The following is a 12,905-nucleotide window of genomic DNA, read 5'->3' as shown; positions in this document are numbered from 1 at the left end:
TTTCTGCCGTGAAATGGTGGTTTATGAAGTCCCTGGGTAGACCCAGCGCCGTTTGCTTGGCCTGGCTCTGTGGCACGTTGCCGAGTGGTGCCGTCCCCGACCCACCCGAGTTCCTTGTGCCACCTCCTGCTCCCTCAGCTGCCCAAGTGACACCGAGCGAGTTGGGAAGGGCAAGGAGCTGGCCCGGCCCGGCCAGGCTGCCGTGGGCTTTAGGACGGAGCCGTGCGCGAGGGGCTGCCAGTGGGTTTTCCCCTTGAGCCGATGCTTTCGGTGAGCGCCGGGGCCGTGGGAACGTGCTCCGGGTGTCTCCGCTTCCAGAGGAGGCAGATCCTGCGGCTGAAATAACGCAGCCAGGGGAAAGCGAGCCAGGAGGAGACCGAACAGCAGCGTAATTTCAGCTTTTGGCAAGCAAGACGTTGAAGCGGAGCCAGCTCGCTTCCCGGGTGCCGTGTGCCGAGCAGGACCTCGGTGCTCCCGGCGTTCTGGAGGGGCCGTTCCCTCCTTCCCCGGCTCCCATGCTGGTCCCAGTTGCTCCTGAGTCCCGGTTTGCACCGTGCCAGCGGGACGTGGTGTTTTGCAACCCCGGGGGCCGTGGCACCGCAGCCGCTCTGCCTTGCGGGGACTTGTTTGCGTCGCCGTGCCCTGCAACAAAACGAGCCCTTCCTGAGCCTCCAAATCCTGTTTGTATGAGATCACAGTCTCTTCTTGACACTAATTGCGGTGGATCTGATTAATTAGTCAACGCAGCGTAATTGATGTGAGCAGATTAATTTTATAGAATTGAACTGGCAGCCGCCGTCTCCCATCAGGATATCGTGCGTTCCTGCAGGTACGGGAGTCAGCGTTAAAGCCGTCACTGTCTGAGCAGATATCTTTATAGAACAAGTCAAGTTGAAGGTTGTGAGCCGGCTGATGTGCCGCGGCAGGTCTGGACACACCGCGGTGCCGCTGCCCAGCCCCTGCAATTAGGGGAGCTCCGCTTGCACCACGGGGATTAGCAACTAAAAAATGGGCAATCAGCTCATTCTGGGTTTCTCTGGCTTTTTCATTGAGGGCTTGAGCATGGAAACTATTTTAAATGTGTGTAATAATTGAGATTATTTCCCAGTTGCTGCAGTGGACTTTTTATCTTTATATTGGTTGCATTATTTTGTGGATGTTACATTTACAGTGGACTTGTTTTTCTTTTAATGGTAATGCTATTTGATCCGGACTCCTCGATTCCCTCCTCCTGTTTCCTTCCCTTCTGTTTTTCTCCTTCCAATAAAATGTCATAAAAATTAATCATAGCTGAAGGCCAATTTTACCATCCAGATTTAGAAAATAGGATTTTAAAACCCTTGTGCTGAAAGGAAAAATGCACTCTAACAGGAAGCCTTTGTGTTTTTTTAATGGAGCAAGGAAAGATGTTTTTAGAACTTTATCTATCTGAACAGTTTATAGCAAAAAGATTTCAAAATTATGAAGATTTTTTTAAGATTAAAAAAAAAGGGGGGATAGGAATAGATCTCTGATAGCAAGGGCAGAAATAAGTTTGCTGAGATATATCAGTTCCAATGTCTGACATATTCTCCTGTGGGGTCATCCCAAAGAGTGAATCCAAAGCTGTTCTTTGCTGTCACTAGTCCCATCTCAAGCAATGGGTTTATGTTGAATTTCACAAGATGAAAAGGCAAATATCAGAGAACTGAAAAGTGGAATAAATTCAGGTCCTGCAGCTGTATTCTTGATGGAAAGCTCCAGAGGAGGAGCTGCCTGTTCATTTGTTGCAAGAGGTGGCTTTGTCCCCTTGAGCGCGCGTCCGCTTTGGAGGTGGGACTCGAAAAGATGACGACTATTAATTCAAGAAGCTGTTCTTCCCAGCTGCTGGGACTTCAGTGCTCCTGTCTCACAAGAAACGTCTGGAATGGGTGCAAGTTGAAGTCGCTGAGTGCAAGAGAACCGCGCCATGGAGAGCGGCCCAACGGCGTCTTCTGGGAACGGCCTCTCGGTCTCATCATGGCTCATGTTATATCGGTTGTGGGAGCCAGATGAGATCAGTGTTTCTGTCGTCGCCAACAGAACATGCCAGGTGTCCTTAAAAGCATTGTCAAACACAGCAAAAGGAAACTTTCTCCGAAGGAGGAGAGCGGAGGGTGGCTGAAGGCTGGAGAGACGCCAGTTCTTTGTTGTGTTGGGCAAGGTGCTGCGAGGAGAGCAGCAGAGCTTTCGGGAGCTGGGTCTTCTTTAAGGCGTATTATGGCCTTGAGGAAGATCACGCTGTTACTGACCTGGTGCTGTCCTGGACGTGCTGGAGAAGACCCAGGTGGTGAGAAAGCAAAGGCACAGCTGGAGAAACAGGCAAAGGGAAGAAATACGGCTAAGACTGAGTCACTTAAACTTACAGGTTTCCCCCCAGAGCGAGTGCGCATGGTGCTTTTTAGAAGTGCACAAGCGCTTTGATAATATAAATGCTAAAATAAGGAAAGAATTGCAGTTGGTATGCAGGAGAAGAAACCGTGACCTCCATCTGGAGGGGGACGTGGCCTAGCTGACTGAAAAAGACTACGAAGGCTAATTAAAATGTGAAAAACCGAGAATTCCTGCTAATAGACAGCAGATCTCTGTCTGGCGCTGGTTCACAGCTAAATTTGATTTCCTTGGGAGACAAAAGGAACTGATTTAGGTTCCTTACCTTGCACTGACATTGATACTTTTCGGCGTTTTAAGCAGCATGTTCCCAGCTCAGGGCCGGGTTCCTGCAGCACGAACCTCTTACTCTCGCCACCATTAAAAAATTTACTACAGGTGTCTTCATATAGGGTGTTAAACTCAGCTTTGACCTTCTTCTTCCTAACATCTGGCTCACGTTTTTAGCTTTCCCTTCCAGTGCCGACAGGTGGAATGAATTGGAACCGTCGGCCCTTGCTCTGTGCCGTACGGAGCGTACGCAGTGCCGAGGGCACGTCCACCAGCAGCATCGCAGCTCCATCCACCGTCCTCATGGGAAGGTGTCCCGAGATGAGACTTTGGGCGAGCAGCCTTGTAAACCAAGCCACAGTCTCCTAGGCCCAAGGTGATGCTGGGTTTGGTGTCACGTTTAGCTGTTCAAGTGCTCGTACAAGGCTGGTTGAAGCTGTGGTGCATGTGTGAGCTGGGGATCTGGACTGCGTACCTGGTTCCATTTTATGCTAGAAATAGGTTTCATATGGAGATCTGTGGCAGAAGCTGTGTTCTGCAGGGCTGAAGGGGTTATTCTGCCTGTGCTGGAGGAATGTCAGAACCATTCCTTCTCTGATGTTATATTATTCTCTTCTTCCGCTCAGAGCAAACCCATCTGCCTGCTGTTTCTGCCGTGTTCTTACTTGTCAGGGTTTAAGTGCATTTGCTTCAGGTTCCCTGAGTTGATAGAAAGTAGAAAGCAGTGGTATGTTCAGCTGGATCACGTTTTTGTTTCACTTGCACTTTTATTTCCCATTTTTTCTTTAAAGTGCAGAAAACACCACTGTTTATAGAGTTGTTCACTGAAGTCTGTTCTCCCGTGGTTGACTTTTCATAGAGTTATTCGTCGAAGTCTGTTCTCCCATGGTTGACTTTTCATAGAGTTGTTCATCAAAGTCTGTTCTCCCATGGTTGACTTTTCATAGAGTTGTTCATCGAAGTCTGTTCTCCCGTGGTTGGTTTCTGGTTCAGATGTGCTGGGTGGAAGCCTTGGGTAGTGATCTGTGTGTGGTGAAGACCCTCTCCTGTGGTCAGCTCTCCCTGCTGCCAGGTGGCCGTAGGGACGTTGTACATGGATGCTAGCACCTCTCATTCCTTGACCCGCAGCCCACATGTGGCTGCTAAGACAAATCATGAAAATAATACAAGGAGTTGTTGTCCAAGCTCATTATGTTGATGTTGTCCCAGAACTGCTTTCATCTTGCTCTTAGCCTGCAGCTCTGGCTTGAGCCTCAAGTTTTGTCTCCTCGGGAGTGTCTATGGAGCTCCTGCTTTAATTACGGTGGCTGAGGTTTTTGCATGGGTGAAACTGTCCCTCTGGGCTAAAGTCGCGTACCAGCAGCTGAAAATATGGAAGAGCAGCCATAGCCTGTATAATAAACCTCGTGTAGCCCCAGGCCAACACAGCGTGGTCACAGGAAAAGACCTGGACTCGCTCCCAAGCCAGCAGAAAGCCTGAGTCCCATTCTGTTTTGGTAGGCGGGGAAATGCTTTTGTTTTAAAGATAGTGTTGTTTCTGGCAAACGATGTGGCATTTGGTGGGTTTCTTTGATCTAGCTTACTTCCCAAGTTCTAATGACACTTTCAAATACTGAAGCTGTGTTCTGGTTGCCCTCTGTTGGGACGGGTTATCGATTTTGGCAGTGGAAGTTTGGTAGCTGTACCTGGGAGTGTGCAGCGTGCGAAAAGAAGAGCACTGTCACATATCTAGGACTGCTGCTTAAAGCTCTGTGACAGGAGGAGGAGGAGGAATGGGGAGGAAGGTTTCTGAAAGGGTTCAGATCTGCAGGAATGTTTGAGTTGCGTTATACCCCCCCAATGGCAACTAATTCACCGTGTTCATCCACTTGAAACGAGGCTTGAACTGATAGCTGGCAGTCGGATTTAATGTTCTGTGCTGAAGAATACAGTGGCTTTCCTGGGTAATGAAGTTAGAATACCAATAAAAACTTAGGCAAATATGCTCCCTCCTCTTTTATTGTTGTCTACTAGCTTTCTGTTACCACAGTGCCTCGAAGACCTGGGAGCGTGGCTCGCTGGCCTTCTGCAAACAGGGATTGCGCAGCCCGCTCTGGAACGCCCTTTCAATCCAGGGTCAGAAACGCTCAGCAGATCCAAAGCATCTCAAATCTGCTGCTTAAAACAGCGGTGGTGGCGTGTTAAGGGCTGTAGATTTACCGAGACGGGCGGGCAGGAGCTGGTGCGGTGCCACTGGTCCATATTACCTGGTTCACCTCCATCTGCGAGACCAAGTAAGTTCTGTTATCTAATGGCCAAATGCTTGCATGGCTGCTTGCCCATCACTCCTGATGAGTTTTGGGATGGCGGTGGCTCTGCTGATACAGCTCCTGCCCGGAGGCATCGCTCAGCTCCCCCATCAACCCAAAACTCCCACCTGGCTTTGGATAAACTCTTCATCATCTCTGGTGCTTTTATTTCTGAAGCAGGAACTGGATAGTATAGAGTTGCTTTGCCTCGTAGCTTTGGGAGGAAAAAGCTTTCAAAGCTCACCCTTGGGTCTCAAAAGCTCAGTAAGGACGCTGAAGTGAAGATCAGAAGGTGGAGGAATTGCGGTGGGGTCCCCTGGAACCTTGGGCTTCATTGTGAATAGGTGATGAGAACAAAGGGGGGTTGGAGCGACGAGAGTCCTGACGCAATAGGGACGGGAAGAGTTTTGGAGGACAGGACCGTACTTGAGCTTTCATGCGGAAAAGAAGGTGGTGGAGGAGTTTGCAGAGGACGTTGTGTAACCTGCTCCAGACCCTTGGAAAGGACACACACAGGCAGGCTGGGCTGAAAACACCCGATTTAGGGGAGGAAGACGGGTTGTGAGAGTTACGGCTTGGAGAAAATACCATCTCTGCTCTCTCCATCGCTATCTCTGACCATGTTCTGGCTGGTGGCATTTATCATGTTGCAGGAGCTTTGCGTTCAGGGCCATGGTTTGTCTTGCAGACAAGACGTCGTGTATAAATTCTGATCGTGTTGAAATGGGAATTGTTTACGCTTTTGCTTCTTTCATTTATATAAGAAAAAAAGTCAGAATGACAAAACCAAGGTTTATAATATGTCAAATTTTTTTTTCAGTAAAGCAAAGCTACTCCCAAAACTTCTTTCTAGTCTCTTTGAAAATAAATAATCTACTTAATTTCTTCTTTGTGCCACGTGTTACCAGAGGCAAATTTCTGATGCAGGACAACGGGGCTGATGTTCAAGTAGCTGCTGCTCTGAACCGCAGCCTCGACAGCTGAACTCCAGAAAAACAACAATATTGCTGGCAAAGAATGTCCCTAAAGAGCTTAGTCTCGTTATTAGCCTCCTCACACTAATGATCTTCAAAACTGCAAATGATGGGGGAATTTGACTTTAACAATACCATTAAGCAATAATGCAAGAGGATGATTTCATGCCGCCTTCTTTTCCTCTGGTGCTTTAAGATGTTGTGCCGTAGGAGAGCGCGGGGTTTATTGATCAGCTCTAGAGCTGGCTGCTCTCATTTTCTCCTGGCTAATTGGGATCCAGCTTTGTTCCAGAGCACGCAGAGAAGTCTTGAGGGCTTTTGTTAGTGATAAATATGCTCTGGAAGACTTTGCAGGAGTCGTGCACCTGAACGCCCGTGTGCTTTTCCCAATTCTGCTGTTTCTTCCTACCAAAAAGAAGTGCCATTTGCACATAATTGCATAGATCAGGTTGTATTTTTCCCCTTCCCTCACTTTGATGCTGTTTTACCACTGGAAATACATTCCCTTGGTGTCCAGCAGGTCTTCGCTCCTATAAAGTGTTTGTGAGGGATGTGTGGTATTCGGGGCATTTGTGGAGGGATGCAATGAAATACGCAAACGTTAGCAGTTATGTCAGCATCCCAGCACTGGTTTGCTTATTGCACACGGTTTGTATATCCAGCCATAGCTCCGTGATATCTTTGGGTTTCAGAGCTTGAAGACAGCTTCCTATTGTATGGTACCTTAAAAAAAGATATGAAAAAAATATGCATCTATGCATATAACTCTTTATTGTTCTGTAGTGAATGAAATGTCTGGCCTTCTAGAGCAGCTGAGTCTCGGGGGGACCGCAGGCTGCGTTATTTGGGTTATTCCAGAGCGGGTTCCACTTGCGGCTGCAGAGGAAATCAACACTTCTGTGTGCGAGCCTTTGTTTTTCTCTGTTTTGCTGAGAGGAACCAAGGCAGAGCGGGTTCATTCTGCTGAGCCCCGTCTTTACTATTGTTTCCCAGGTTATTTTGAGGTCTGGTTTCCCCTGGGATTTTTCCTCTCTTGGCTTTTTGACCTTTTTTGCATCCTATAGTGATTGTCTTGATTAGAAGTTTGGAGTCGTAATGGGTTTACATGGTGTTTCTAAACTAAAGGTAATTTGAGTGCTTTAGGTTGGGGGAGGAGGGAAACGGTGACTGTTCCAAACTTTTCTGTCGCTGTTGTGTAACTATACAGAGAAAATACGGCTTCTTTTTGGGGAGCAGGTATGTGCTTACTGGGCTCCTCACAAATACTCTTGCTCTACAAGTGCAAAGGCTGAGAGGACAAGTTCTCCGTGACCTCGAGGATGAGGAATTTTGGTGAAATTAGTGGACCAGGACAGCGATTTCTTGTAGCCCTCCCAGAGGGAGCAAGCGCAGGGGGCTCAGCTCTTGCAGGTGTGTCCGCATCTCACCCACCTCATTCCAACCCCCCACACCCCTGGTCCTGCTCCACCAGCTCCATCTCATCTCCTGGAGACCCAGCCAAGGTCCAGCTCTTGCGCCTCCAAATCACCAACTGCAGTTCGGGGAGGGGTGAGGAACACCCAGGTTTAGCAGGCAAGGGTTCAAGCCCTGCGAGTGTGTTTGCTCCACATTTTTGTAAGAGGATTCGACTGATATTTGTGCAAAATGTTTCTGGGTGGTTTTAAAACGCTAGTGTCCAGCCAGCAGCTTTTCACTGAAGGTTGTTTCTCCTTTCGCATCTGTGGCTGCATCATAATTCGCAAGATGGGTGGCAAACATCTGCTTGTTCGGCTCTGGAAATCCTCTCCCTCGTTGCGGCCACACCAAATTACAGGGAGTAGATGAGTTCAACTTAAGGCACAACAACATTCAGCCTTAGGTCCAGACAGAAGTTGCGGAGTCCAAGATCTGCAAGTGAACGTATTAATCGTATCTCGGGGGGTGGTGAATGGAAAAAGCGTCACTCGCTCCCCTGGCCGGTGCAGCTGTGCCCACGGCCGGTCCCCAGCGTGGCTCCTCACAGGGTGACCTGGTGGCCAGCAGGTCTGTTGCTCTGGTGACACCCCCTGCAGGGCTGGTCCAGCTCTGTCCTCAGCACGGGACACACATGGACCTGCTGGAGAGGGGCCAGAGCAGCCACAGGAATGACCCGAGGCTGGAGCAGCTCTGCTGGGGACAGGCTGAGAGAGCTGGGGGGTTCAGCTGGAGAAGAGAAGCTCCGGGAGACCTTAGTGCGGCCTTTATGTACTTAAAAGGGACCAATAAGAAAGATGGGGACAGACTTTTGAGCAGAGCTTGTTATGACAGGACAAGGGGTGATGGTTTTAAACTAAAGAAGGGAGATTCAGGCTGGGCAGGAGGAAGGAATTGTTGCCCTGAGGGTGGTGAGAGCCTGGCCCAGGTACCCAGAGAGGTGGTGGCTGAACCATCCCTGAGACATCCCAGGCCAGGCTGGACGGGCTCTGAGCACCCTGAGCTGGTGCAGATGTCCCTGTCATGGCAGGGGGGGCACTGGGGAGCTGGGAAGGTCCCTTCAACCCAAGCTGTTCAATGGTTCTCTCGGAAGCCTCTATGCTGCTCAGCACAGGTGAGATGCCATCCATTGCATCATGACAACGGCAGCGGCAGCCGTCCCCAGGACAAACCTTCTCTCTCTCTTTGTGCCCATTACGGGGCTGAGCTGGAAGTACTGGTGTTACATCCTCAGGAGAGCTTGTTCTCATTAGATTCAGCTTCAAAGCACCATGTGCCCATAGCTGGTGTGGTCACAATGGCTGTCACAAGCCATTTCTATAGAGTTTTTTCCTAAGTAAAAAGTAGATTTAGGTCATTTACCCTTACTGTCGTTTCTCTTTCTGACTTGGTCTTACTAGAAAGACAAAGTTGAATTGGTAGATTACTTTTAGACAATATTTAGTGGTTTTCTGACTGATTAGTTTGTCCCTAAATAATAAACATAATAAAACGTCGGTGAGAAGGGGCAGCAGATGAAGCAGGAGTTGGGTGGTGCAGCCTGGGGAAGCTGGGGAGTCAATTCCCTGTGACTTTGGGGATGAGGAGTTCCAGTGAAATGCTGGACCAGGACAGTAATGTCTTTTAGACCCCCCTTTTAGACCTTTGGATCTAAGGTTTGGCATTACTATTAGTGCTGACCAAAGCGTGCTTAGAGCCCTGGTGCTGGAGTTTTGGGAGTAGGAGGGTTATTTTCATTAACTCTTCAGGAAAATAAACATATTGTGTCAATCTCTTGTATTTCCCCTTCTGAGACTAAACATAAATGGTTTTGTTCAGATTGCGAAAAGCTCTCAAGTCTCTTAAGAAATGTTGATTGTTTCGCTGGAAACAACAAAACCCATCAATCAAAATGAGAAATCAGGGCGGCTCATCCTTTCCAAATCCTGGGGGTTTTCCAGGTGAAACTCTTCTCCGAATTATTCCAAGCCCACCATAGTTCTGGTTTTTACACCATGGCCGTGGGGTGACGTGAGGATCCAGCTTATATTTGGCTGGAAAAGAATTCAGTGCATTTGTCACTGGACTCTGTGTCAATGCCCAGATGTGCAGAAGGAGGTGACACAGGGTGAGCTTCATATTATGCTGCAGCTTTTCAAAATTGAGGATGTCATGTTAGAATTGTGTTGGTAATAGCAGGGAGAAGAGGAAATCTGTTTGTTTTGACACAATTAGGGTTGTGCTGTTACAAAATCTGAGTTCTCGAGATGAAAAATGTCAGTTTTAGCCTCGGCAATGTGAGGCAGGAACCCGCACATCTGAGCGGGCTGGTTTCCCACAGCTTCATTTGCAGAGCTTTTATTCAATCATTGTTTTTAAATGCTCAGATAAGAGAGCCAAGTACTAACAGCACTCAAAAGCAGCGCTGGTGGTTTTGTTGGACTTTTAACCTGAGTTACAATGCGATTTGTTTCTTCAATTAGTTCTGCGATGTTTCAGCTTGATGTAAATAAGCGCTTTGTGGCGTAGGGGTGGGTACCAGCACCCTCATCCCGCGGTCCATGTGGGGTCACCCTGGTGGGATGCAGGAGGTGGGGAGGGTGGGCAGAGGGGAGCTCTGCCCCTTCTTCTCAACATTGACTAAATGTATATTGGAAATTAAGAGCCTTTGGTTCTCCACCTGACGCTGTGCCTGCTCCTTCCTTAGGGAGATAGGCACTGGCTTTTACTTGTTGTTGCTTTTTAGGCATGTTTAAGAGAATAACTGTGCGTGTGGTGAGCCGGTCCCAGGCCATCCTGCAGCGTTTCGAGGTCCTTTAGGACACGGAGTCCTTGCAGGGACAACAAATTAGGAACTGTGGTAAATGTAGCCCTGCCTGCTCACGAGTGGAATTAAATAGCAACAGTTTGGGAATCTGGGAAACATTCTGGGGTTTTTATGGGGGAAGACCCTTTGGATTCCCAGATCCCATTCATGAAGCGGCAGTAGGGCTTGTTGGAGCAAAGCAGGAGGTAAATGTAAAATCCAGTGGCTGCTCACGGGGAAGCAGGAATGGGATGTTCTAGCACTGGAATAGGTGTGTTTTCGGGGACAATAACTGGAGAATCGGCATTTGTGAGCAGAAGGGTGCGCCCCCCGCTCCCCAGAGGTGGGAGAGGGAGCAGAGACACTCAAAAGCAAAGAGACCTTTAGTGATAGTTGCTTTTGATAAGGCATTTTATGGCCTGTGGCTTAACGAGCCATTCAGGGAAGGAGTTTATTCTTCTCTGCTATCTCAGAGATGCTTTTGATGCCCCACGTTTTGTTCTCAGAACAATAACGCCCTTCGATAACCTTTGGTGCTGCTTTTTTGAAGCCTCTAAGTTCTTTTCTTGGGCTGTATTTGGCTTGCATATTTATGGCTTAAATAAGTGCGATCAGGTTTCTTCAGCATAAAGAAAACCCGTCCTGGTAAGAGGCAGAGAGTGCGTCTGTAAGATACAGAACGAGGTGTTTGGCTCCTAATTGATCTTTTTGGCAATTCCTGAATTTAGGGTGCGGGAATCCCTGTGGAAGTGCCGCTGGTGTCGAGCCAGCGCTCCCTGGGGCAGCTGCCAGCACCGGCCACGTTTCTCAACCGAAATTCCAGTTTCTGAGCAGGGATGTTGATTTAATAACTGTCAGAGAGTTTTTAATGTGGCAACTACTTTTTCATGAATAAGGGGTCGCTACATAAAATTTTTGCCTCTTGGCAAAAAAAAAAAAATCATATTATAAAGATGTACTTGCTCTAGGTTTAAAGTGTTAATTTATGTGGTGTACTGAATTGGATTTAAAGGTCCCTGAAGGCCTTTGAATCTCAGTGGCTGATGGAGCTCGCAGAAGTGAGCTCAAGAGCGGGAAAACTTACTGGCAGTGAGTAATGCTGCTGAAAGAGCTACAGGGTTGAGCAAGTTTTGCAGTGGATAATTAGAAACGATTGCACTGGTGTTTGGGGTGTTTGATTACTTCCAGCAATAGGTCTCCCCTGATGCCACCCGCATCCCTGTCCCTGCAGCCCCCTATGTCCCAAGGGGGCGCTTCTCCCCGCCAAACCCTTTGGGTTGAGTTTTCCCAAGTCCTTGGTGGTTTCCAAGGGGATGCAGCTCCTTGGGATGAGCTGGACATCCATGAGCATCCATCCTGCATCCCCACCTCGGCTCACACGGAAAGGGTTTGGTGTTGAGGCTCCGGTCGCTGCGCTTGGCTCAGCCGTCCTTCGCCAAAGGTGCTAAACCTTGTCCTTGTTCTTCCAGCTGGCCTTGCTGAACTTCTTTCACCCTGAAGAAAAGCTGCACATCGGAGAAGAAGGCAGACGTGTCCGTCGAAATAAAAGGAGTAAAGGCAGCGAAGGGCCAGACGGTGAGTCCCGCTCGGCTCCGCGCTGCTCGGCGTCGCGCAGGGAGGCAAAAGGTTGATGGGTGTTTTCAGATCGTGGTTGCATACACAGTTCTGTATGTGGAAAGAAAAGCTGGCATCTGTGGCTTATAATAGCTTCTGATTTTGATTGCCTTCCAGACAGGGAATTCCATTAGTTCTGCTATCCGCAACTGTAGGTCTAGAGATTCTGTGCAGGTTAATGCAGTTTAGTAATCTCGTCCTTGGCTCTTCTTCTCTAATAGCGAGGCTCCGTGCTCATTTAAGGTCATAATTTTTGCTTATATACCTGTATTTGTTGTTCTGTACGCTCGTCTTTGCTTAAAACCATCAAGTAGCTATTTGTAGTCTAATTAACAGCTGGAACATCCATGTCACGAAACGGGAACTGGTTTATAATGAGATTTCTCAGTGCAGTGGAGTCTCAGGTGGGTTCGAAACCCATGTGAAGAAGTCAGAGTTGTACAGAGCTTGCGCTGAAAGAGTAGAAAGGGACCAAAATACCAATGTGTGGATATTAGGAAAAAGTTCTTCATGGATGGGGTTGTGAAGCATTGGAACAGGCTGCCCAGGGCACTGGTGGAGTTGCCATCCCTGGAGGGGTTTAAAAGGCATTTAGACAAGGTTCTTAGGGACATGATTTAGTGCTAGAGTTAGGTCAGGTTATGGTTGGACTCGATGATCCTGAGGGTCTCTTCCAACCAAAATGATTCTGTGATTCTAAGTATTTATCTCTGATTTGATAAATGTGAAAATGAGGATGTGAGATCTGGAGGCCATTCCCGATGGCTGCGAAGACACTGGGCTGACCCTTGGATGTCTGAAGCATGCTTTGAAATGGAAAATGAACCCTCCCAGAATTAAATTTCATGCCTGAGGTTGCGTATTGTCACCTTTGTTCTTCTAAGAGCAGCACTGAAATCCTTAGGTAGAGCATAACTTAGGGGGTAAGTACGGTGACACCTTTATTGCACCGAAACCACTCTCAACACTCGTTCAGAACTTAAGTAATAAGTGTGAAAATGATGAAAAATAACTTCACCTTCAGGCCCGTCCCCCGGCCTGATTTCAGGATAAACTCTCTTATTTCCAGCGCTGGCTTTTCGTGGTTGTGCGGCTCCCCTGAGGCACGAGGAC

The 12,905-nt window shown here is 48.3% G+C and overlaps 1 protein-coding gene across 4 annotated transcripts in view; it reads left to right on the top strand.

The window, feature by feature from the left end:
* EDA (ectodysplasin A) overlaps window positions 1-12,905 on the top strand; it is a 71,492-nt gene that overhangs the window by 32,516 nt on the left and 26,071 nt on the right. For all 4 annotated transcript variants that reach the window (XM_080352386.1, XM_080352385.1, XM_080352384.1 and 1 more), the window contains exon 2: window positions 11,648-11,753. In XM_080352386.1, coding sequence (XP_080208512.1) covers window positions 11,648-11,753 — 106 coding nt within the window. The remainder of the gene's footprint in view (window positions 1-11,647; window positions 11,754-12,905) is intronic.

The sequence above is a fragment of the Nesoenas mayeri genome (assembly GCF_963082525.1).
Source record: "Nesoenas mayeri genome assembly, chromosome: 13".
Taxonomy (NCBI): domain Eukaryota; kingdom Metazoa; phylum Chordata; class Aves; order Columbiformes; family Columbidae; genus Nesoenas; species Nesoenas mayeri.
Note: the sequence above shows the minus strand (reverse complement) of the source record. Positions and strands in the feature narration are given on the sequence as shown.